At 44.3% G+C, this 22709-nt stretch overlaps 1 protein-coding gene across 1 annotated transcript; it reads right to left on the bottom strand.

Annotated features, from left to right (window-relative positions):
* Nucleotides 1–4428: 4428 nt before the first annotated feature.
* Nucleotides 4429–21723, bottom strand: LOC110978514 (doublesex- and mab-3-related transcription factor A2-like). The gene is made up of 2 exons (XM_022233571.2): nt 20493–21723; nt 4429–7827 (listed from the first exon to the last, which is right to left on the bottom strand). The coding sequence occupies exons 1-2, from the start codon at nt 20899–20901 to the stop codon at nt 6938–6940; spliced, it is 1299 nt and encodes a 432-aa protein (XP_022089263.1). The 5' UTR covers nt 20902–21723; the 3' UTR covers nt 4429–6937.
* Nucleotides 21724–22709: the final 986 nt, after the last annotated feature.

Raw genomic sequence — 22709 nt, 5'->3', positions numbered from 1 at the left:
ATAGCCGCGTCAATCACCAAACGAAATCCCGCTTGGTTTTTTTTCAATTAGGTGTTCGGCAGGATCCTCTTCAAGTTGAATTCCCGCTCAAGTCTATCCTTTTTTCTCCCATCTCTGTTCCAGCCCCTGTGTTGATCTTACACGAGGAAGACACTTGTGCTATCGATTGGGGGCTCTCCAACTGGCCCAGCTCATCCCGGCTGGGACAAAAACCACCTCATCCCTGCCAGACCAAGGAGGCGGGCCCCGGATGAAATTATATCCAACCGGCAAAGTGCTAATTAAAACCATAAAGAAAGGATACAGCTGGCGTAGTTGACTCTCTGTCACACCGCGGTCCCCAGGTATAAAAGAAAGCTGCACGAATTGGGCTCAACAAATCGTGTCACTCACGCACTTAATCAATTACGTCTGAATATCCTACTATGCGAGGGACAACAAAAACCTTAAAAAAAAAATCTCACTAAAACTTTGAGCCCATGCTGCCCCCCAAATGTTTCAGAAGGAGAAGTGTATACTCTTACATGGGCTGTTGGCCTGTGATTCCAACGACTGATTTTTGCGAAGAGGAAACACTACAATGATATTTCCTTCTTGTTCCTTCGTTTTTCCCCTGTCTTTCAGATATGCAAAGGCTGTTGAAAAAAAAAGTCCACGGGCGGTGGTTATACTCTTGAGTTTGGACAAACTCACGTGAAGATTGTCACCGAGGTGTGGCTTTAATCATTCCAGGTCTCCTTCGGATGAATGCGACTTCTTGGCCAAAATCAGCTCGGCAACATTATTGCCATTCTTTCCCGAGCGAGGGGGAAAAGGAGTGAGGGGAAAAAGACGAGGAAGGGAGGCAAACAAGACATCGTCAGGATGTAAAGCTTGCGCGGTACGAGAGAGAGAGAAAAAAAGGAACGGAGACAGTGGTTGGCACGGACATTCGATCCGCGCCTTCCTCTTCTCCGTCCCCGTCCCGGGCGAAAGCGAACACCACACGGCTCCGGTTCGCACAACAGTCCCGCTGAAGGAGGAAGCCGGGCCGTTGGATACTAACAAGCTATCAGCCCGAAAATCATATATTATTCGGTGTAGACCAAGATTAAGTTCCCCCCCTTTAAAATGAGGGGGGGGGGGACTCCCTTGCTCTGGCAGTTACACATAAGAGGAGGCCAATTTCCTCTCCCGGAGTTGAGAGTAGCCTGCTTGCGATGGTCAAACACGGCTTATGCTTCATTAATTCGCCTCGGAATTACACGACGGGGCAAAAATAAAGGGTGAAGAGTGGTGGAAGTGAAGGGGGGGTGCACAAGATTCGAACGGGGGAGATTGAGCACAAGTGGCCCCTTTCCGTGTACTTTTGTTGGGTGCGAAAGCGCTAGTTAACCGTCGAGTGAACCTGACGATCCGGTGATGAACATCGCTGGCTCCTATGCTGTTGGTAAAAAGACAGACTCAAGTGGGGGGAGGGCAGGGGGTAAAGGGACCCGCGTGGATGTCAAGCACACAATTACCCACTGTTTCAGGAAAAAGTAACACCTAAACTGGAAACGGTATTTGAAAAAAATACCAATGTTAATTACGAAGCTCCTGTGTGACATTACTAGGACATTTGTCGAGCTTAAAGTGAGGAGTCTACACAAAAATGTTCCACACTTTTGCCGAAGTTACCTACACTGTATCACAATGATGTGCCGATAATGCAAAGCTAATTTAATCTCATACAGTTAGAAGCCTATCCTGTCACCTCACAATTTTTTCACATCGCATACACTCAACCCCTCCAGAAAAAAATTTGCCACCTTTGAAACTTCACTGACAAACGAAATTTCCAGCGGACACAAAATGGCATCCAGTTACAATACATCATGGCAGACTCACAATGAAAAGATGAAGGTTGTGTGCGTCCACCCAAACCCACAGAGTCAGGCAGGGACTGAAAACCCCAATCCACATGCTGACCTAGGTGGGATTTGAGCCCGGGCTTGGGAGGCGAGGAAAGAGCCACTACACCAACCTGACTCCCGGGCCAAGTTGAGAATGACAATGAGACCAGTTGAGAATGAAAATGTAAATTCGTTTTAAGATTTGCAATTCTGAAGTTGATTATCAGAATACAGTGTTTAATTATTTCATCATAGTCAGCGGTATTTTGAAGGCGGGATCCATCCCATAGTAGCATTTAATTCGGCATAACTCTTTGAAAAGAGGAAAAATTGATGAGTTTTACATGTTTCAATGACATAGTGTTGCATGGAAATAATCAACTGAGCAATCAATTTTTAATATCCCCAGTGTTACTGTTTTGTGAGGAGAGTCCCATCTTTGGCCCGAGAGCATGTTGGAGAGGGGGTCTTCATGAAAACCAAACACGCCCACGGCCAGGAGTTAACACAGCGTGGCGAAGGGCGACCGATCACGGGCCCCTATAGTAGTCTGTGAGGGGAGGGAGAAAGCCCCAGACAGAATTATATACTCCGTTCACTCCGCGTTGCGATTTAATTGAACAATGTTGCGGGCCCGCCGTTTCCTATGCCAAATTGCCCCGGCATGTTTGTGCTTCAATATAAGGTCGTGTGGCTCATGAGATCATCCAATTTTCCCAAACCTATCAAGTTATATCCCGTCATTTTGTGTGGGTGTGTGTGTTGGGTAAAACCGCCATGGGCAGTAATAATTCTTTTTTTTTTGTCATTTTTATTTTCCAAACTCAGAGGAACTCTTTCTGCTTGATCACTCAACAAGTCGGTGACAGAAGAGCTTGACTAGGCAAGCGAAAGGATGAATTTTACGCTCTTTGGTTGGAGAGGAAATGACTGGGAGCGGTCCACAAGATAACTTAATGACCAAACGTGCCTTTTATTTTTTAAATCAGAAGAAAAAAATGGAAGCACACGCTCTGTTTTTGTTGGCGCTCGCCGCTCTTTTTCATTTCCCCCGATGCCCTCCTTTTTAATAAAATGTTGCTAATCTTTATCTATTTGTTTTTTACCCTCTTCGTCGTCTTCGCTTCCGTCGCGAGGGAGCGAGGCTCTCGCGAGTTTGGCGCGGGCGACGGCTCTATGGGGCTCGACAACTCGTACCGAGAAATTGTACACCGGAGCTGGCTTTGGTTACTGCGCCAATACACGAGACTTGACGGGAAAGGTGAAAACAGAGGGAGAGGGACAGAAATGCGGAGAGGGAGAGCTGGAAACTTCCCCAGGTCCTCATCTCAGGGGCTCGAGCGAGAGGAATTCAGCCGAGCAACTCATCCCCTGGGACCGACTCCCCGCTGAACCTTCTGTCAATCACGCGTGGGGGGAGATGGCGCAGAGTGGTTGGGACATGAAAAAATAACAATAAAAAACAGCAATAAAGTTATCCAGCTATTGTTGTGCTAGCCGAGCCACACAGTGTCCCGCTGCGCGAGCAGCACAAATGTTTGAAGAAAACCCTTCTTTTTTCCAACTTTTTGAGCATCACCTCAAAGGTACGCTGGACTCCTGTGGGAAGATGGCGTTAATTTATTGAAACTTTGTTCAAAGCCCAGGCGACTGGAAGAGATCAAACAGGACAGAACTGATCTAGTAAGGTTGACGAAAGTCAAACAAAATGTGGGAAAACTCCGGACATTGGATAGAACAACAATAACATTGTAGGAATATTAAAAATTGAAGAAAAAAGTCTGTCAGCTTTCAATCCATCTCTTAGATCGGGGATTACTCAAACAGTTGGCGTATTTCAGGTTGACAGGCGATGTAAGCAGAGAGGCAAGTGAGCAAGACAAAAGTTGGGTTTTAATTTGATGAAAGGATTCAGGAATGGGGAAGTTGTGAGTGAAGTGAAAAAATAATTAGACAAGCCACGAAAAGTTTGCCCGATTGATTTGTCCACAAATGTCATTCGGGTAGACAAGTCAGTTTCCCCAACCGCTTCCCGCGTCTTTCTCCCCGTGTACACCTGCTTAGTGAGGAGAGTTACGAGCTTTGGTTTGTGGCGACTGAGGCTTTTCGGAGAAACATTATAAATTCTTGCCGTCGAGAGTTCCAGCTGCCAGTAAAAGTCACTTGTAAATTTCTTCGTCTCAACTATTTTGTGAACCCGTTCCTCAAACTGTCAGGAGTGCTACTTAATTTCAGTAGCCTATCGTGTGAAAAACACCAAAGTCAAAAGGACAGAAGCTGTGGTGGAACTATCGACTGGAACCAAGTCTATAATCCAGTGACACGTATCACCGTCCGTCGTGTCGTTTCCAAAAAATTTCATTCATGTTTTGTAAGTACATGTAACATTTTTAAGGCCTATATTTCGGCCACCCCTAGTGCTCTCGCTTACCAGGTTCCCACGTTAGCCAGGGACCAACGGGGCGGGGTCCAGTTACAGCTGTCGCACCCTGGAAGCCTCAAATCACCACGCTAATGACACGCTAAAAACACAGGACACAGGTAACACGACCGCTCATTGACTGGAATAGCAACATTTAATTGGCCCTCTCGCCATAAGAAAATGGTGTGGTTCCCGTCCATCTGACAGAGCAACTTTGAACCTTAACTGAGTGTATCTATGTACATGTGCATACACAAAATATCGTACTGCGTTCAGAGCCTATCAGTACACCAATCTGCGAACTGAACTCACTTCATAGGCAAACTTGACACCTCTGCTTGAGGGACTTTGTTGACGGGCCTCTGGTGATCAAGAACTTCTACATCAGTTCGCTGATATTTATAGTTATTTACAATTTCATTTCTCTGTACTTGTCAAGCATCACGACACGTACACATTTGACTCTAAGGAGAGAAGAAAAATGCAAGTTATTTCCGTCTAAGGTTTTTTCTAAGAGAGTTGTAATTGACAACTGTATTATTTTAGTGATACCAGTTTTTTTACCGTTACGTTAAACAACGCCAGAGCTTGCCAGAGCAGGGTCAATTTTCACAAAATTAGAGTACCGTTGCATCCTGTTCCAAACAAAGATAAAGCTGCCATTCCTTTAAACACAATCTCCACAAAAATAGCAACACTGTAAAATTACTGATATTAATCGACACAATCACAGTTTCCCCTTTTCAAACACGTGAAATGGAAATTCAGAAACTATCTGCATTATGAGAAATATGACCGCCAACAGTACATTCACTTAAGGAAAATGAGGTTTGTGGTTTCCAGATTACACTTAATAAGAAGGGAATGGCTTCAAAAAGATGCCAATCAAAGCAAGCACGTGCAACAGGTTGCGTACACTACCGTTTCAAACTGCATGCCGGGAAAGGATTACCAGATAACCATGATCAGCAAAGGTATATTAGAAACTAGCCATCAGATCGATGATGTTTTTGTAACTTTGTGATTTGCCAGAACATGCAATACATTTTTAATAGTATAAAAGCCATTTGCTATTTAGTTTTAGTTCCAAGTGAAGCGTAATTAAGAACGGGTCAGCACCGTTACACTTCAGTAACGTTGATCGATGGTGTAAACATCACGGTATGAAGTGAAGACAGACTCATCTGACAAACGTTTGCTTCATAAAGCTGAAAAAAGTATCAAGAAATAAGGAAATGGTTTGGTCGCTTTTATTAAAAAAACTGTAAAATTTTTGGTGGGATTAAACATTACTGAAAATATCGTTTTCATCGACCTGACAATAACATGACCATGATGTTATTTGAAGTGGAAATGGGAGATTTGATGAGACCGACAGAGTCTAGAAGCCGCGCAATGGTTGGAACGAGAAGTTAAACTAAAAGGTGAAACTTTCTTCGGAATTCCTTGAGCGTTCTCAAAGACGGACACCCCGACAATGAGTATATCCTCTTCCAGGAGCATGTGAGGCGCGTGGAACGCATTCAAATGCGAGATGGGGAAAAGGCCCAATACGAAGACGGACGAGTTGAATCCAGACCATTAAAGTATGTCGCTCAATCTCTAACCAAGACGAACCAACCTCCCCCCCCCAAGTCTGACAAGCACTTGAGCCTGGCATACGTAAACTCACACACTCAGAAATAACACTAGGGAGAGAGGTCGATTTTTTTCTTTCTTTCTCCTCTTTTCCTCTTCACTATTTTGTTCCCCACCTAAACCGTTTGCCAGGCCGACAGCATCGGGCCGGAACCACTCTTGAACCGTTTATCACTTCGATTCCTCCGCAAATTGGGTAAAACAACTCTAACGGTCTCACGGGGGGACTTGGCGCTCGCGCCTTTTATATGAAGAGCCACGCGGGAAATGGGGGCTTTTAGAGTGAGCAAGGCTGAGGTTGGAGAGACAGTGTGGACAGGCAAACACTTGACTTGAATCTAAAAACAACGCTAATCCCAATCGTTGTTGAAAATAAGGTCTTCACTTTCGACAATCGCGCCGGGAACTGAAAACGGCCCCTTTACGCCAATTGTGACGCAAAAGTTCAGCATGAAACACGGGTTTATGTTATTTCAAGCTTGTTCATATTTTGTGGTACTCTGAGAAACGTGTGTAGTGAGGTTAACGCTGTACGACTACTGCGGGTCGATAATTCAATTCTACAGCAAACAGCCGTGGGTTGATATTTAAACCGTGGGATGTGTAGACGGCAATTGGATGGCCAAATATTGGAGTTAATAAGTGGTCTCGATATTGTCCGGCAAATCGATTGAGTATTCCTATGGGGAACGGCTTTCAATTGAAAGGGCAAAATAATAATGGATTTTAAATATTTGACAAAATCTTGGGTTTTTTCAAGCAAGAAAACATCGGGACGACTTTGCCCAATATTTTCAAGAGTACGTACATTTTCACATCGGCATTTAAAATAAGACCGGTTAACAACATACTGACAACGTCACATGTGAACTAGTCCAAAAGTATTACTCCAATACTTTAAAAGTGATGTTTTACAACAGAAAATATCATGTTAGTACTCATAAACATCAATATGAACAAATCATTACAATTAAATAGTCAGTGTCTCATTAAATAGTCTTTATTATTCTGAGTCCACAGCGCTGTTGGCTATCGAGCCGTCTGTGGTACCAGACGGGGATTTCTCGGGCTCACTGTGCATGCTGGTCCTGCTACCGGGGCATTGAATGCAGTCTGGGGGACATGTTGCGTAAGGGGCGAAAATCAGACGAGGGTACCCCTCCCCAGCGCTGGGAAACTTCCCCGAAAGGTGGAAGGGATGGAGGGCGGGGAAAGCGAAGCGAGGGGACGCCATGGCCGGGCTGGACATGCTGGAAGAGAGATCCCCGACCGAGGACGGTGCGAAGAGCGGCGTACGTCCTAGAAGTGCCTCAGCGTGGAAAGGGTGGGGCGGTCTCGGGGTGAACAGCAGCGGCACGGACGATCCCGCTGCGCTGGACGGCGGCAGCGGGGTGAACGCGGACTTCATGCTGCCCACCGGGTGCTTCTCGCTGCACAGGGTTGACCGGAAGGCCGCCTGCAGTCCGTGGACGCCGGACTGTCCGAAGCTTTCGTGGCCCACCACGCTGGGCCTCTCCCCGACCACCCCGCGCGAAATGGGGGGCGGGGGCGGAAGGGCGGCCCCGCTGGGGGAGTGCTGATGGGTGTCCTCGCTGGCTGACAGAAAGTGCTCGATGGCTTTGACCAGGTCCCCGTTGCAGCCTTGCAGGACTAGTTCCAGCACGGCCTTCCGCTGGGCCGGGAAGAGCCGGGTCAGAATCTCGATCGGTGTCAGGCGCCCTGGACGGAAGTTGGAGACGAAGCTTGCCGCAAACCCATTGAAGGTGTCCAAGGATTCGCTCTTGCTCTTGCCTGACGAGTGACGGTTGTTATTGTTACGTTCAGACTGGCTGCTAGGGGGCGTGCCGCGGCCATTTTCCTTCTCGTTTGCCGACTCAATCTTCGTTTTCTTCTCTGCATAAGAAAACAAATACAAAACAACGTCTATGGTCGTATGGTACAAATAATGACATAACAAGCAGCCAGCTCTAAAATGACAAAAAGCAGCAGTTATGATTCCTGAGTCAGGGTAAAATGTATTCTTAAGTCAACACAGGTAAAACATCACACGATAAAAAACAGCCGTCTGCTATCATCATGAGAACAGGATTCGAAACCACGACCAAACAGAAGTTGTAGACACTTAAGAACGACCGGTAAATTTGACAGGTCTGTTCAGCTTAATACCGTTTAGCATAATATGTATACCACAATTACATCGTTCAGCGTGTACCTGAATGCGAAATTTGCGATAGGTGCAGTTTAAAGTGGTACCAAAATTAACACATTAGATCTCAGCGTCCTTAGTTTCAGTTAATCATCATACTCTGTTTCCGAAGACTGTTTTGTCAGACAAACAGGTACTCAAACAAGTATGCGTTACACCCATAGCGCCACCAACGGGGGGAGGTTTGTCATTATTTGTCATGGCTTGGGTTGAAACAAATCATTATTGGTTAAAATAGAATTCGGATGGAATCTGCTCCGGACACGACGGGGGGGGGTTAGTGTACCTGAAACCATTGAGCTGTGTGAAATGGTATCTTTAAAAAAAAAAACTTCAGGCGCGTCAAACGGCTTAAGTACTGACATGTACTACAAACATCTAATTGAGCGTGTTAATATGAACAAGCCGAAATACCGTTGTGTTACCAGTGACAGTTTACAATGCGTTCCGTGTGTGTGATTCCATCGTTTGTAACATCCGTTACATCACTGTATGCACACATTCTGATTGAAAATGCAGTCACCGTGCATCGTGGCAAAAATAGATTGACATTTTCTTTATTTGTACAAAAACTGGGTTTTATTCTAGACATATCAAACGTAACGACAGGGCATAAATGTTCCATGCTGTGCCAGCAGATGTTCTGGGCTAAACTAAATAATGTTTCACTTTGACCGAATACTTTTGTCACATACATTGCAACAAGTGTCAACATGGAATTGTAAATATAGATCGCTACTTCACACATTTTAGCTCACTGTGGCAAATTGGAAAGTCTAATTTAAAGGGAAATGTTTTGAAACCATCCGAATGCTAGAATCCTCTCGGTTTACTTGCAATTTATAGATAAATGTCCTTTTCGATGAAATATTCAGATCTTTCATTTGCTGTGTTCGTGACTCAAAATAAAAAAGCTATCTCGTTTAAATGGCAAAATTACATTCCTAAAACATTACTTAAGGGGAAGGTTACTAGTTATCGTAAGATTTTTCAAGCAGCCATTTAACCACGTGATTGACGTCAGGCTGATTTTTCATTTTCACCAGTCGAAAATGTTCTTCTTTTGAAATTTAGTTAAATTTTTTAACAAACAATCTCAATGGATGTATCTGGTCACATTTGCTCATCCTATTTCCCGCCCTTTTTGTTAACAAGCACACGACACAAGGTCGCGCATTATCATTCAGGTCAGGATGTGTACCGTGTCCCAGAGCTCGTGCGTACGACATTATTGGATCCACAGCCGTGCAATCGTCATCGAGCCGCTTGAGTGCCGTTGCACTGTTGGTACAAGGTCAACGGTTTATCCCACGAACAAGATACTCGAATTGAACATATATGTAGGTTGTGTCTCTGCAGAGATGGTAGCGGTGAGCAATCACTGTGTGACAGTAACAAATTGTTGTTCGGTTTGTCTCTTCCCCAAATTCTCAGGCATCAACTTCTGATGGTTTAAAAGAACTACTATCCAAACTATTAGAACCTAATAAATTAGAGAAGATTTAGTTTAAATCAAAGCAGCTGGGGCATTCTTAGTTCTTAACAAATCTTAATAAGCTAACACCGATAATATATGCTAACAACAACACTGTAAAAACGCTGAGCAATTTTTGGACTAACGTTGGGTACCAGGTGAATCGCCTAACTGTTGGGTAAACCGATTACCAAACTGATTCTCTCCTGATATATGGGCAAACTTGTCTCCTTTAATCTTTGTAGAAAATGTTAAAAGTGCAACCAGTTTTTTTAATCCAATGTTATTCTCTTTTTTGCCTAACATTTCAGCAATTCACCTGGTACCCAACGTTGGGCAAAGAAAATGCCCAGCAGTTTTAGTGTTGATGACCGATCCCCAAGGGCTTTTGGCTGCTGGAAAAGTAATTCATCGTATATTACTTCAAATCCTTTAGACTAGAGTCCGAGGGATGATCACTTTCAGAGATCTCTAAAACATGTCTGACATAAGAAGCATTTATGACAAAAACAGGTCACCAGCGAAAATGACCTGTGGTTACCGATATTTTCTCGGCTCGTAAACTACAGTCCAGCAATTCTTGTTTACTTTAATGATAACCTAACACAATTGAGGTCGAATCTTTAGGGAATATCCATCCTGTCTTAAAATTGGTTCACACATCCTTTTTCAGTGAAAAAATGACCCGAAATTCAAGAGTATAGTGTCGGGTCTTGACAGGCCACTTTTATGCACAAGCGGTATTTAAGAGAACGAAAAGGAAGTTAGTTGCACTGTTTCTGGATAGAGAGGAAAAAAACACAGAAATGTTGAAAATGATGTCTGTCACTTGACATGTTTCAATTTGCTGTGGCGCCTGTCCGTGTTTACCAGCGTGCGGCAACAGGTGTGGCGCGCGCGAGGGGTTCTAGCTTTTCCGCACCCGGCGAAGGCCCGAACACACTTCGCTGTTTGCCCGGTTGATGGCAAATCGTTATCGTATACAGACCATCAAGTGCCTCAAAATTATTGAGCAAACCAAGGCAGGAATGGAACAATTTTCTTCCGGTGTACCATGGGACTTGGGAAATTGATTTTTGTCCCCCTTTTTGAGAAGTATTAGGAGAGATTAAATAAGTCGTCCAAAGGCATGTGCTTTTTAATGAAAAAAAAAACTGTGGAAACACGATGCCCGTTTCAGCTGGTTAACAGTTATATTAAACCAGTGGGCTTGGTTACAATTAAGCGAAAATATTGAACCGATAATGCCATGATTGATTGTGCATTTATCTAATATAGTATGAAAACAAACGGCGAAGGTTTGCCAGGCGTTATGGAGTGGGGGGGGGCTTACGGGCTGGACTGTGTGTTTAGCCTATTTTCCCCGTCGAAGCCATGTTTGAGGGAAACCAAATTCCGTTGATGATATTGAGCGACTTGGGGTGGTCTCTGTTCACAAAGAAAACTCGGCAGTAACTCCATTCTCCTGGTTCGATTGGATGTGTGGATGTTTAGATTCAATGCAGTTTCATGGGTGATTCTGCTGGAAAGTAGCATCGATGGGATGAAATAAATCCACCAAAACCACGAAAACTGGGCTTTCTTTGATGAAAGTCTAGCTTCTGAAGCTTTATATGAATTCATGACAGCATTTAGAAGTTTAATATCAACAACAGCGTAATGCATATTGATATACTTTAGGTCCCGAGGCAATCGGAACGGCTTCCATGAGAAAAGTGCAGTAAAATTTGGCCCAAAAAGTATTGATCGCGATTTTCCCGGGGCGAATCCATCAATTTTGTTCCCTTTTGTTGTATTACTCTGTAATATTTTTTCTTTAAAGAAGCGGCGATTTTGGCAAACTAAGGCGAACAGCCATTTAATGGCTTTTAGACTCACAGGAACTGATGTCTGGAGGGAAACAAAAACAAACCACATCCCGGCGCGGGGGTCGGTGACAGGCAAAGGGGGAGGGAATTGGGTGTAAAAAATAAGTGTGTCTTAAGAGTCATCAGTAATTTGGTTGGCTTTAAATTTGTATACACACTCCTGCCCACGTAAGGCTTTGAGTGGCTGTTCAATATAAAGGCTACAGGAAAAAGAAATAGACAGAAAATTCGGATTGCCGCTTTTTGTTTTTAAATTCAATCAAAGTTATTGGCCATGTGATAATGAACGAAAGCCTAACCTTGACAGTGGTTGTTGCTACAAAGAGGTGTGGTGTAGGCTTCGGGTTGAACCCCGTGTGGGCATTCATGAGAGGGCGGGGATTCACTCGCACCCACCTTCCCTTTATGGGGCTGTGTGTGAAGGATGTGCAGGCGTCGCAAAGCCTCGTGGGCAACTTACTACTCCAATCCAGTCGCGCAGGTTCTGTGCGCACGTGTCACGGCGCACTCGGAAGGGCTGATCCGCGCTTTTGTTCAAATGAATTCTACCCAATGAAGATATTCGAAGAAATGATGTCATGCAGCCCAAAGAAATTAACCATCCCCCCCGCAAAAGTGGTGCGGTCGAGTGACACGACAAGACAGGGGGATAACGGAGTCCGGTTGCGAACTGCAATCTTCAAGGGCTTACAACCACAAGAACGGCCAAGAAGAGATGACCTTTAACCATGGAATTGGGGACCATTTTTAAAACTCTTTAAAAAGACCTAAGTGGGCAGTGAATTGAAAAGGTGGCAACTACTTACTCAATCCCCTCATGCCAAGGCACTGCCTCCATGTTATGGTAAATATTCAGCCAATCTTAATAAATGCAAAACGCTTATAAGCATCAAATAAAAACTGAAGACAGATGAAATAAATGATAAAGTCTTACTTTTTAGTCATTTACCTCCAAACATGTGAGGTTTTATAGTCAAAAGGTCACCACAAAGGCAAAAATGAAATCATGCCAATACGGTGAAGTTTAATAGGAGATCTTTACAACCAGTCCTTAAAAAAAAGACCACCGATCTTTAGCTGATATTTCATGACTTATTTCGACCCAAATTGCGAGTGAAATATGAAACTTCACTGCAACAACAACAGTGGCTGACATGATTATTGGACAGAGTTCCAAACAAGAATTGAAAGAAAAAATTATGAGAAGAATACAGGAAAAAACAAACGAGAAGATTGCGCCGCGTGTAAATCGACGACCGCCCGTTTAAACTCATTACATTCCCATCACGTTGTGTTTGCACGGGCCACAATGAAGCGTCTCCCAGTCAGCGCTGCCGCCGCGACCTGTTGCCCGGACTGCCCACGAACAAAGGGCCCCCGCCGCCGCCTACACGCCGTCCCAGCCCCGGAGGCCTCGATCTCCAAGATACTGCACACGTGTGCCTATTAAGGCGCTCTCGCGGTATACACCGACCCACTATATAATATTAGCCTTCCTCCAAAAAATATCAGGGCGAATAATGGCCACAAAATTAGTCTGAGGGAAGTCGGGGAATATCGAAAAGAAGGGAAAAGAAAGGGGAGGTTGCACGTGGAAGCGAAGCCAGTTCGAAACATTTGAATATAATCATTTAGGTATTCCATTAGCCAGCGCGGCTAATAATGTTTGCCGTGCGAAATCGGACGTGACACGCGGAATCGACATTTCCGTAATAAATGCGGTCCGCGCCTAAATGGGCCCGACTCGTCGATGCATTATTATATCAATTGATACTGAAGTATTTCGAATACATAATAATTGCATCAATACTGCGTCCAGACAAAAAAAAATATATGAATACCTGTTTGTCTCGTCCCAAACAGTTTTGTTGTGGATTTTTTGTTTTTCTAAATGTGTGTATATACACGTCGTCGGGCTTTGCGATCGTTACGCACGGTATGATTCGCATATTATTAAGGCAGGGACGATGTCGCTCCGTCATCAGACGCACGGTGGGAACCCAGCCAGCGAATGCGGCATGGCACTGCTGATAAATCGGCCCTCTTGTCCCCCTGCTCGTCATGATTGATTACTCGCTCCAATGTTCCCTCACTAAAGAATAATATTATGATGGCAAACTGATGACTGCGCATTGAGCGGGCAGCGTGCGCCAGTTATTCATCGGTAGAAATGGCTCAAAGTGCTTTAACATTAACACCGAAAGCATTGCACGCAAAGTCGAGGCCATTGTCGGCTCGGGCAAATCAGCTGCGTGCAATGTTCGGCGCTTCTTTAACTTTGCCTCCCCCCCTCAAATCTTCCCCTCCCCCTCATCCATCTTCAGGTTAAGACCCCGGCCACATTTGACTTCTCTCAGGTATTTTTTTCTCTCCAGGTTTTGCCGATTTAAACAACAAGTGCCGAAATGGGTTAACACCTCGGGGGCCTGCCGGTCTCGAGTTGGAATCACACCGAGACAGAGAAGGCACAAAACCGAAGATTAATCAGAGAGGATTAGCGCTATCCACCAATATAGAATTGTAAAAAGAAGAAAAGGTGAGAGGTAAAAATAGAAAAAAAATCTCCACAAAAACTTGGCCGCCTTGTTTTGAACCGGTAGTAGCTTTTTACGCTCAGTTAGCGCACCGTGCTTCGGCCGGCGATGGACCAGAAAATCGAGGCGAATCGAGCGTAAAGAACTGACTAGGTAGACGGCGAGAAAAGGCCGCTGCATTAACTAACCACGCGCGCAGTTGATGAAGAAACGCGCAGCGGTGATATCATGACGACGATGATGATCTCGACGACGGTTCGTTGTTTTTGGCCACCACCAATTGCACTTTTCGGTTGAACCTTTTCCCCCAACCACCATCCTCCTCTGACGCACTCAGCGAGAATAAATTTAATTTTGGTTGATATTGTCATGGTTTTTTATTTGATCGAGCCGTGCGATTAGGGCATCCTTCAGTAAAATCAACTTTGGGACGATAACACAGGCGATTACGTCTACATGAGTGGAGATCGCTCAATTGGAGGAGCCCGTGCCTGATATGTAGAGCTAATTAATGCGTACAACGGTTGCGTTAAATCGAGTAATTCAGTTGAAGAAATCTCAAACGGCACTGGAGATTGTCGTGACACGGCCCTTAATTGTCGGCAGTTCATTGCAGGGTCTTAAGTTGAACATACTGTCGGTTGTAGGAGGGAACAGATTTGGATGGAAGTTTTTGTGGTTGATGTTCCGAGCACTTTGAGGTTATTTAGTGAGAGGAAAACCTCGAACGACACGGCTAACTGTCAGGGCATTTTATTCTCGACATTTCAGATCCACCAACCAGTTGATTCTTAACCCCTTGATCGACGTTCATCACTTTCGACGAATACTATTTGACATAAGAAACAAAACCTCTATAAAGCAGTGGATTAAGTCGATAGCAGACCTAGCAAAGAGAGAGAGAGAATTAAAAAAAAATGGAAAACTTACTTTGAAACGTCACGGAGATGTGATTAAAATATCAGGTACTGTTTTGTATTTTTCCCCTATATCCGACACTTTATGTCAGAGGATTTGCTTTGACTCGAATTACTGATTTGATAAATTCTGTTCCGATAAATTGTCTATCTGATCCTAACTCCAACATCCCCTTATTGTGAATAACAAACCGACTAAGGGCTAGTAGCACGTTAATTTGCCTGCAGGTTTTGTTTCATACGGAAAATCTTATTTCGCGAATCCATATTCAGCTTGAGGTAAGTGCAAGTAAAAGATGACCTCGACGATGGAAATCGTAGAGGAGAAAAAGAACAAATCACCCCAAAGTTCAGGTGACTCGTAGTCTTCAACTTTTCATCAACTGTTGTTTTTTGTTTTGCATCTGTTATAAGTGGAAAGTATGTAGCGAGAGGCCCGATGCGGACGTTTGAAACAAGGGCTGGAACCCCCCCCCCCTTGCGTGTTAGTGATCAATTAACTAGTTTCGTTTTCCTACTCCAGGTAGTGAAAAGTGTTTGTTGTGGGGTTGGCTCTTCTCGCCCTGTCTCCGGGTACGGCTGGCGATGACGACGGCTAGCCAAACAACACGTGTTGCAGAAATGCAACAAGCCAGCAGTAACAATATCTCGTCTAGTCCCAGGATGGTAGACGGCCCCCCCCCAAAAAAAAAATTCAGTACCAACCGCCCGTGGTACTTGTGCTCCAGAAGCGAACATCAATTTCAGTTAAAGAAAAAAATCAGGATTTTTTTCCAGTTAGGAATGGGCTGATTATTTCATTAAAGGAATATCTTTTAAGGGGGTAATTTGTTGGGGAGAGGGAGGAATTAAGAATTTTAAGTGGAAGACGGAAGAGATTAAAAGTACCATTCTACGAGGAGGTATACTTTTATAGGACATAGTTCACGTTCATTCTTAGCGTATTTAATTTTTAAAGGTTTTTTTGGGGGGGGTTAACTGAAGTCACAAGATGACGCTGATTGCTCGGGTGGCAATTCATCTGAAGTCGGAAAACAATTTGGACAAATATGGCGCCGCTCTTTGATCGAAGACTGGTCTGAAGGACACCACGGGGCAGAATACTTCAGTCGGGCCAGTGCACAATTTGTTTTCAGGAGGCAGCAGAAAATGAATTTCCTGCGAAATGAAATGTTCACGAACCGTTACGATACACGTTGTCGCATTGACACATTTGACAGCATGATTCATTCACACGAAGCTGTGGGTGCGTTTCACTGTGTTTGCTCGTGGGAAGTTCGTTTGCTTTATTTCCACACAGGATAAAATTTCTCTCCAAATTGTCTCAGCCTTGATTCAGCGCAATTTTTTCGGCTCCAAAAGCCACTTGGCATTTCACAGTCTAATAAACGAACGCCCGCGCCAGGAAAACTTAGTCTTTCGTTTTCAATCGTAAATTGAATCCATTTATTGGAAAATGAAAGGATGCAACCAAATAGAAACAGTTGTAAAAGTGAAAGGAAAAAAGTGCTGGACGTTCCAGATGTTACTTTAAAGGATTGTGACAACTTTAAAGGCTCACGTCAGTCAAGAAATCCTAACGCACAAACAACCATAAATTAAGCGGTGTCAGAATCAGCTGGCTGCGTCTTGCTGAGGTACACGTGTCTATGGGAAATGGCTGTACAGCCGCTTGCTAGTGGCTCCCAATTAATGCGCGTGTAGTCTCCAGTCGTAGACAAAACGTTCGCACGCAGCCTAAAGGCCGGTTCATACTAAAGGCCACCGCAAAAACGAAGCGAATTTGACGTCAGGAAAAATTTGCAGCGAAATTTCGCCCTAGTTGAAATGTGATCAATTTTTACGAATTCGCATCGTAAATATTTGATCTAACGTCACAAATTCGCGTTCGTGTTCGTTTTCGAGTGAAGTATGAATTGGCCTTAACTTAACCCCGAGACCAGTGACGTCATTATGACACCGTTTAGATAAAAAGTCAGTGACGCCCTTAGCAATACGTTTGCACCAAGACCACACAAAGTCTCGTCCGAAATATGGCCAAGACCCCCCCTCCTTAGACCCAGGACCTTTAAAGGGAATTAAAACGGGGATATCGAAAAATATGGAATTATCAGAGCTGCCATGTCAACAAAATGAATGATATAGCGCAATCATGATACCATCATGGAGAGAATGAATCGGCCGAGGAGATAACTTTCCTGCCGGGCTGTGGCTTATCTTCAGATCTCTAATTATGATGATGAGATAAACCAAACGAAACAAAGTATGACAAAAAGGGGATTCTGCCCCGTAATTTAGGTACAATTAAATAAACCTTCCCTTATGTTCCCTACGCAGAAATTTACGCCGATAATAAAAAAAAAATCGAGCTTGAACATACTGCATTTCCACAGCGAAAACCTTTAAACATCAATAACAGTTGTTTGCTACGGACCTCCCCGATACACTCGTCATAATAAAAGAACCGAAATGAAAGTGATAATAATAAAAATCTCTTATTTCTGTAGCTAGTTCCACAGACTTGATTAACCAGTGTACGTGAACACTATGAAGCAGCGACTACCATTATAATTGCTGTTCAAACCATGCTTTGTAGCACTGAAAGTCCCATGTCTACCTCTTTACAATTCAGGACACTCTATTTGGGACACTCAAAAATCACCGAATTTGAAACCTACGATAGCTGGTAGTGTAACTACACATCGACAACAGTTGGAATATGACTTCTTGTGCGTGATATATGACGCGCCCACAATGTAGTCTGTGCTGTTCGCGTCAGACAAAGTGATGCGTGACAATACATGAGTTTCCCCTTTGTAAATCCGTTTTTATGATTCCAATCATTACATGTAACTTCCGCCAGCCCGCGTCCCTAAGTTGAGAGACATTCTGTGACTGGAAAACGATCATGACATGGGCTCCCCCACGGGGAGGGGGGTTTAAAAAGTATGGAAACATCTAAAACATAAATAAATTTCAATCACGAGAAAGATCTTCCGGACTTATCGCTGGAAATCCTATAGCACACACCACACACCAACAAAATGCCCCCGGTTGGCCATAACATGGCGGTGAATATCCCACTCTCAAATAAAACCACCCATTATAATCCCCTATCCACACGCGACCTCTTGACCGCTGACCAATACATGTATCCTTTAGTCATATCCTTTCGTAACCGAGTTCACCGCCTTTTGTCTCTGGAACGTTTGATTTCTCCTCCCATTTTTTTCAAAACATTTGGTCAATCATCAATCATCGCAGAAATTATCGACTGTCGGGTCCAAAACGGCAACACGTGTTATTTGCACTGACAGTGGTCCCTGTGCGCACGGGTTGGTTTTCTTTTCGTGTGCTGTAGCGGTACAGCGCTTTAGCGGAACCTAGCATGAGACCTCGCCTCCAAATAATAATGGTCAAATTTTCTGATTTCATGTCTTCTGATAAAGAGGAATGCAGTGATCCTTTCCTTTAAACTGGTCCCTCACTCCTCATTGAAAAGTCTTGCTAGTATATTTTAAGTCCTTTAAACATATTTTACTTAAAAAAAATCTCACTTGGTTTGAGTGCTCATTCGAATCGACACAAGCAATTATTTAGGATTACAGACTTTAAAATGTTTATTGATAACTGAAGGAAAGTCGAACGGAAAAAATGCTGATGTGACCTAAACTTCAATCGTCTCAGTATGTTTCAAATCCTGATTACATAATACAGACGTACAAAATAATTCCATTTCAAACGACGTTTTCCTTTTGATTGTCCCTATAAACAATGCCTGTTCCGTGCCTTTGCGCAGGTTGTGTGCATTATGAAATGCTATTTTTAATGTATTCTCTTTCTACTGACATTTAAGTGGGGGCGATCCTTCCGGCACGACTATTCCCTCGTGGCAGGCATGCATTCTTCTTGTAAGCTAACTGCAGCTCTGCCATATTTGGATACAAATGTTGCCAACTTGAACATGACGGGTGGTATTAGAAAGAAAAATGAACTTCACAAAATGGTTTATCGTTTCTTGAAAGAATCGATACAATGAACCCGACGGAGTTGCAAGACAAGCGGATTGCTACAGCTTCATTCCCATCCCAAGCCAATGGTAATAGTATTATGAAATAGAGAAATGATCATTCATCAATATCATCCATGCACAACGCTTTCAAGCCACCGTGGTGTGAGTATTGAAGTTGAAACACAGCGAATCTGTTAGGATGATCCGTTTCCAGTCAATAAAAATGGAACATAAGAATGTTAACCATTATCACGATGTTTGGTTGCTAGTTTCGTGAGTGGTTCAGAAACATCGAGGGCAGCTGTGTCAACGGGGAAACAGAGTGTCGCTTGGACCGGGCGGTGCAAGCGGCCTGTCCCCATTGCCCTGTCAAAGACTGGGGTCCACGAGAGGGAGAGGGTTGTGGGTAAACCGAGCCCCGTGTAACCCTGTCCCCTGATAAGCCCCTAATTAGGAAGCCATTAAAACGCCATCACGACAGGCGTGTCGCTGCGATAAACTGCGGCTCCCCGAGATTGACACGACTGTGGGGGGAGAGAGAGAGAGGCAGAATATAGCTGGCTGGTGCGATGAGCCGACAGAGCCTCGCCGCGGCAGGCAGGGGAGAAAAAGAGCCCGGCACAGCGAGGGGCCTCGTACTACTTTACATCGGGGACGACTTTCCCAAGACCTCGGCTTACAACCCCAACAAGCCGGTGGGTGTTGGAAGTATCGTTGTCTAGACTGTGACAACAACGAAACCGGACGGTATTATGCCAAAATTTTCAGATATAAATGACAAGAAAAACACCAACTTTAGAAGTAGAAAACAAACTCTAATTCCAACTGATTAAGAAGTATTTTATTGCCTGTAGTTGCTCGTTACAGACTTTCACATTCTGACAGAATCTAGTACACGAAGTATGTAAACCTTAAAGGAAAAAAATGCGCAAAAAGTGGCCAAAAAGTCCCACAGCATAAACATATTTATTAAAAGGGTAAAAAAACCAAAAAGTAAATCTGTTGCATGTTTTCAACTCTGACATACTTTCAATTATGCATTTCTTTTACAAAATATTGCTCCGATATTGAGAGAATATAGGTAAAGTAACCCTGGCTCATAATTTTCAGTTAATTCATTCTGCAAAACGTTGAGGTGATGTAATGAACTATGTTAAATTCTCAACTTAAGAATGCAACATTGGAATCGGCAAGTATCAGGTATCAGAGTTTTGGGCTTTTTTCAATATTAACTAATACGTAATGATGACATCATCACGAACAAGGACATACTTTGGTTCGACTTTGTGCACAATCGAATCACATTCTCTGTAACATAGAAAATGCGGGTCTAAGTCCTGATGAGGCGTCAATGAGAAACGTATGAATATTGCTTAACATGCATCTCAAGATATAAATGTAAGTAAATGGATAATGAGAAATTGCCATCTAGCATAGAATTAGAAACCCGAAATGGTTTCAATTTGGGAAGTTTTCCGATTGTTTTCATGAGTGTTCTTGCAAGCAAAAGTTCAGAATAATGATGAGGCGAGCAAACTGACACTTACCGGTGATATCCTGATGGTCGCCGTCCTCGTCCACAATATCCATGGGTCGTGGTGACAGCTCGTCCCCAGAGTCTGAGGAGCCGAAGAGTGGCCCGTTGGCCGACATCATGCCGAAGCTCCCCCCGGTGCCGGGAGAGCAAGCCCGCAGCCCCATGGCGATTGCGTCCTCCGCTGCCTGCTGGCGCTTGAGTGCCACCTGGGCGGCCATGACACGCTGTCGCTCAGCGATCAGGTTGCACTTGGGACAGCGACAGTCCCTGAAACGACAGTGGCGCTTATGTCCCTTCAGCCAGGAGATGACGCCATGGTTGCGGCAGCGGGCGCACTTCGGCTTCCGTGCCCCCTTCTCGGTCAGCGGGCCCCGCAGTAAAGACATGGTTTGCATGTCTATGACAGGTCGCTCCATCATGACTGTTGATTTTTCCTTTTTTAACACTTCGGTCTCGGTGAAAAAAAGGTAGGGCACGGTAAGTCTACACAGGTAAGCTGTAGACAGCGTGAGCAACACACCGACTACTGTTAACTACACCGACGTCTGAACTTCTCTCAACTGACTGGATGTTTGTTGGGTTGGCACAACCAGATTGTGGGCTAAAAGACACCTCCAAGTTCATCTGCGGCCACCCATACAGGTTGTCTGTTTTGTCCTGCCAGCGTTTACGGAACAATTACAGTCAATACACATTTATGACTGAACATCCCCCGATGGAAAAAAAACAGAGAGAAAAGCGAAGAGAGAGAAATGGATGATGAGCAACACAGCCGGTCGCTGATTGGTCGAGGTGAAGAACCAATTAGAATCGTTGTCTATACGCAGCTCGTTAGTCAGTTGTTAGTGTTACCACCACCGCTGCTATATACTACATTGCCTGGCCGTGCATTTGGAAGCCAGGAAGGCAGAGTGTACCATTAAACCACTCACTTAGCGGGGCGAGGACGTAATCCACGCCTGCCTGTAACCCGACGGAGCTTTTCGTCGGCTCGGGCCCGGGTCAAGCGGAAATCTTAGCTTCTCCGGTTTCGCAGCGAACACCGAGCAACAGCTCGTCCCGGCCGTCAGACGAGAGGAACTCGGCTGGGTTTATACTCTTTGAAAAGCTTGGGGTTCATATACATTCAGCTCGCGGTTTCTTCACGGTCTGTCACCCGGCCCCCCTCTGTAACTTTTGTTGGCACACATGGGCTAATTTGTCAGAGAACTCAGCGGCCGTCTAATGGAGGCCCGGTGATTGACGCGCTGGGTGATTGACAAGCGCCCCCCCCCCACCGATATCTGTGGCTGCCATTGGCCGGAGCGGATCCAAGCACGTGGTCTGTCGACGGTGACGTCACGGGTACTCGATGACGGACGAAGAAATGTAACAACTTGAGGGTTTTTTGTTCACCAAGTTGATCAGCCGGTCCGGTTCAAGTGAACAAACCATGCGGCACTGCGGTGTGGTGATTGACAGTTAGCAAATTATTATTGTATTTTGGAAAATAAAAATTTCCTTGGCCTGTGGAGGGGGGGCTCGTAGTGCTGCACATGATCCTCTGAAAAATCACTTTCGACAGTGGCTCGTGTCATCGTTCTGAGCTCACCTCTGTGCCTTCATCAGACCCCGAACTTGACACGCCAAAATGTCACAACATCCCTCTCCCCGCTCTTTTTCCCGGCGAAGTGCCTTCCCATCAAACATGACGACTTGTTTGTTTTTACTTTGTCTATGTACATGACCACAGGGAGCAAGTGAAGTGCGACTGAAATATTGCAGTAGGGTCATTCACACCACATGAAATTCACGTGAAATTTATGATCAAATCGTAACTGCAACTTGACATCGAAACGGTTTTACATAAATTGGGTCCCATGTTATTAAATCTTTGGAGGATATGAACTGGGGCCGGCTTTAAAGTAAACATCAAACCTAAAGGCCTCTTTGATTATAAATTTTCCGTTTTCTCACTAGTTTATACTCCATTGTAACGCAAACTTTCAGCTAAATCAGCCATCAGCTCGATTTTTTTTTCAGATTGAAAGGAAAAAGTGTCAAAATTTCCGTGCTAAAGAAAGAATGATAAATGCTACAAACCCACCCTGCACTATTCTTTTCCTGTAAAGGCTACACGCTTCCATTTTCACATGAATGTTGAAAACACAGAGGTACCCTACCATGTACTTCAAAGTGGGAAAGATTTACAAAAAAAACCATTCGTATAACAAGGTTTTCCTTTTTT

The sequence above is a fragment of the Acanthaster planci genome, linkage group LG12 (genome assembly GCF_054643075.1).
Source record: "Acanthaster planci isolate LZ-2023a linkage group LG12, COTS_SCS, whole genome shotgun sequence".
Lineage (NCBI taxonomy): Eukaryota > Metazoa > Echinodermata > Asteroidea > Valvatida > Acanthasteridae > Acanthaster > Acanthaster planci.
The sequence above is the reverse complement of the archived record's forward strand: the minus strand, read 5'-3'. Positions and strand labels throughout refer to the sequence as shown.

Bases quoted from the DNA above. Each gene is read 5' to 3' on its own strand.
- LOC110978514 (XM_022233571.2), bottom strand. From the start codon at position 20,901: ATGATGGAGCGACCTGTCATAGACATGCAAACCATGTCTTTACTGCGG. The intron at 7,828-20,492 runs GTAAGTGTCAGT...TTTCTTATGCAG, and splicing joins CGACCATCAGGATATCACCG to AGAAGAAAACGAAGATTGAG.